At 36.4% G+C, this 3,598-nt stretch overlaps 1 protein-coding gene across 1 annotated transcript in view; it reads left to right on the forward strand.

Annotated features, from left to right (window-relative positions):
* LOC100242845 (pyruvate decarboxylase-2-like) overlaps positions 1–2,700 on the forward strand; it is a 10,225-nt gene extending 7,525 nt beyond the window's left edge. Inside the window, exons 3-7 of the mRNA XM_002275450.5 lie at positions 1–241; positions 630–718; positions 807–924; positions 1,584–1,772; positions 2,290–2,700. The exon at positions 1–241 is cut by the window's left edge and continues 321 nt beyond it. Coding sequence (XP_002275486.1) covers positions 1–241; positions 630–718; positions 807–924; positions 1,584–1,772; positions 2,290–2,460 — 808 coding nt within the window. The 3' untranslated portion in view covers positions 2,461–2,700. The remainder of the gene's footprint in view (positions 242–629; positions 719–806; positions 925–1,583; positions 1,773–2,289) is intronic.
* The last annotated feature ends 898 nt before the right edge of the window (positions 2,701–3,598 follow it).

Genomic DNA, 3,598 nt, shown 5'->3' on the forward strand with positions numbered 1-3,598 from the left:
CTCATTGCTGATAAAAAAGGAGAAAGCAGTCATAGTGGAGCCCAATCGTGTGACTGTTGGCAATGGTCCTTCCTTTGGTTGGGTTTTCATGGCTGATTTCTTAAGTGCACTGGCTAAGAAGTTGAAGAAGAACGAAACAGCTGTGGAGAATTACCGCCGAATCTATGTCCCTCCAGGTGTTCCTCTGAGACGGGAGGAACACGAGGCTCTTAGAGTCAATGTCCTCTTCAAGCACATTCAGGCAAGCCAAACGAGACACATTCTTCTTTTTTCTTTTTCTACTTCTATGATCAGTATACTCAGCAGGTCCATATCTTTTGTGAAGTGAATGAGAACCATCCTAGTTAGACTTTTAGATGGTAGCTTGGGTTTGTGAAGGACTTGACCATATCCATGGAACTATGGAACACTTGTGATACAAGGACCTACAAGTTCCAAGATCTTTTGCTTACGTATGACCATTAGAAGTTAAAACATAGGGCTTGACATGATAGGTGAGTAGTACCTACAATCACTGGGATTGTTAATTGTGGTAGAAGTCCTAAATTTTTTGGGGTTGGAAATATAAATTGAACCTCTTTTATACTCTTTGATTATCTTGATTTATTAAAATTGAAATTGTTAAGCAGGATATGCTGGATGGGAATTCTGCAGTCATTGCAGAGACAGGAGACTCATGGTTCAACTGTCAGAAGCTTCGCCTCCCTGAGAATTGTGGGTAAGACAGGGCTTTTCATTAAAGTTGAAATTTATCTGAATTTTTCAGTGCTGCTTCTGCATTTTTATTGATCAGCGCATTTATTCAGGTATGAATTCCAGATGCAGTATGGATCCATTGGATGGTCAGTAGGTGCCACCCTTGGATATGCTCAAGGTGCCAAAGATAAGCGTGTGATTGCTTGCATTGGTGATGGGAGTTTCCAGGTCAGTCATAATCATAATCTAATGGAAGGTTTTTATATGTGGGCAAGAATTAACTGTCAACAAAAAGAGCTTCCATGCTAGAGAACCTATGGTTTTGTTAACACTGTTGCAGTTACCCCTATAATAGCTGTTTATTGGCCATTTACAACCAGTACTTAGTTTTTGGAACTGTAAAAATGATCTTTCAGAACAAATAGAACCATAAATAGAACCAGAATTAGTACCAAGTAGCCTTATCTCAACTAGTTGGGAATTGAGATTGGCTGGGTGAATCAAAGTATGATCCATCAAGGTCTGATATAATCACCTTTCAATCTAAGGTCAACCCTCTATGAACTAAGACTAACTTTCTAGAAGGCCAGTTGCCGGAGAAAGAGGCATTCACAATGAACCTTGACCAAACCTGTTTGCAGGTATTCTTTCAAACACTAAATTTTAGTGATAAACAATACAAATGCTGAAAAGAGGTTGCAGTTGCTGTTCTCAACATAAGAATGGTGAATAATAATGTATATTTTGCTGGTGTAACTGAAAGCAACATCACTCTGATCCTCATCCCAATTTTGAATCTTTTTTTGATGCTCCAAATATAAGACCTTTCTATTTTCTATTTTAAAAAAATACAGAGTATGATGAGTAAATGATTTCTTTCTATTCAGGTTACAGCTCAGGATGTTTCAACAATGATCCGATGTGGGCAGAGGACCATTATATTCCTCATTAACAATGGAGGATACACAATTGAAGTAGAGATTCATGATGGTCCATACAATGTGATTAAGAACTGGGATTACACTGCTCTCATTAATGCCATACATAATGGTGAAGGGAAGTGCTGGACTGCCAAGGTAAGCATGGGTAACATAATTCTACCATCTTTTATCAACTTGTGCTCCCTGGTATACCTTTTGGTGCACACACCTTTATTTGATCCATTGACACAGTTCTAATTCTTGTATTTTACCTTGTATTACAAAACATACATGGCTCATGTTGCGTATAATCAAAATATACTATTTATTCTGAAAATTAAAAAAAGAAAAATTAAAATAAAATTATTGTGCATAATTGCATAACTATTCATACAAATTTCTTTAAATGATTCAAGAATGGCAACAAATCATTCTATTTTGAGTTTTCATCGACTTTAAAATTCATTCATTTTGCTCACTCAGATTTATTTATTTATTTTTTTCTGCTGTAGTATTCGCCTGCTGCCACTGGCTTCTTAATAATTTTTTTTATGAGATTTTACTACTGAATTTTTTTCTCAAGTTCAAATCATGGAGCCTAATGATTCATAGTTTCTTTGTAAACAATAACCCGCTCATTTTGTTACAAACTTTTAATATTGGGGTAAAACAGGTACGCACTGAGGATGAATTGACAGAAGCAATTGCAACGGCAACAGGAGCACACAAGGATTCTTTATGTTTCATTGAAGTTTTTGTGCACAAAGATGACACCAGCAAGGAACTGCTGGAGTGGGGATCGCGTGTTTCTGCTGCCAACGGCCGTCCTCCAAATCCTCAATAGCACATTGGATTTTCAAGGGTCCAATGCTGCGGCAGGATCAGAAGCTGGAGCAGTGTGAGCTTTGACTGAGAACATGTACTAGAAAACTAGAAATAAAATAGAAGAACGAAGGTGATGTTTCATTTGCATGAGCTTTGTATAAGCCCTGGTGCTGCATGGCACTTTCAAATCAATGTTTAACTGTGAGAAATGGTATGTATCAACCATAAATAAATAAAATGTTTTGACTGTGTTTAGATACTTCTCTTTGGAGCTATATTTTATACATGGTTCAGGTGGATACAAACTACATTGCAAAGACATGTTTGTATCAGGGTAGCTGTGGACAGTTGGATTAGTAAATGGAAACCCTTTGTTTGTTGGTGTTTGTCTGCTGGGTCTTGGATTTTCTTATGGAGTTCTGAAAATTTTGCTTCCATTTTGTAAATGGAGTTGATTCAAGGCTTGAAGGCATGGTGCTTGGGTCTTTCTATCAAATTGTGCCCTTCATTGTTTGAGCTGTTCTTTCCTAAGGATTTCCTGTTGGAACTTCTCATGCATACTTGAACTTTCTGTAAACTGGGGAATGCGAAGAAGAATAAATAAGAGCCCATTATTCTCTTGATTGGTCTTTGGTAAGAGAAGTAGATGAGCATAATAGAGATTATGATAAATTATATGTTATTTCATTGAGAAAAGGAAAGTAAAGTCGAGAAAATAAGTGGAGGAAAATTTTATTTGGCAAACCTTCTTGAATTTTCTTCTCTTGTTGCCAAACAAGCTGTAGGGAACAAACTATTAGGGCCTACTTGGTATAACCGTACCTTTCAATCAAGAATCAGTTTGTTTTTACATGGTGTTTTGATGCGGTATACAACACATTTGGTAGTGGTTTTAAAAAGTACTTATTATCTTAAGACTTAATTTTTTTTTCCTGAAAAGTAGGCATTTGACAAGATTTTAAAAAACATTTTTTGAAAATCTGTGTTTTTTTTAATGAAAAAACACTTTAAAAAATTTAGATCTATAAAAAATATTCGTAAGTGTATCCCATGGTCCTCTCCAAAACACCCCTTTTTCGCTCTTCCTTCCATTTTCCACCGCTCAAAAGATACCTTTTAAACTTTGCAGATCGATTTTGGTTGCCTTAAGGGAGTTT

Source organism: Vitis vinifera, chromosome 10 (genome assembly GCF_030704535.1).
Source record: "Vitis vinifera cultivar Pinot Noir 40024 chromosome 10, ASM3070453v1".
Taxonomy (NCBI): Eukaryota; Viridiplantae; Streptophyta; class Magnoliopsida; order Vitales; family Vitaceae; genus Vitis; species Vitis vinifera.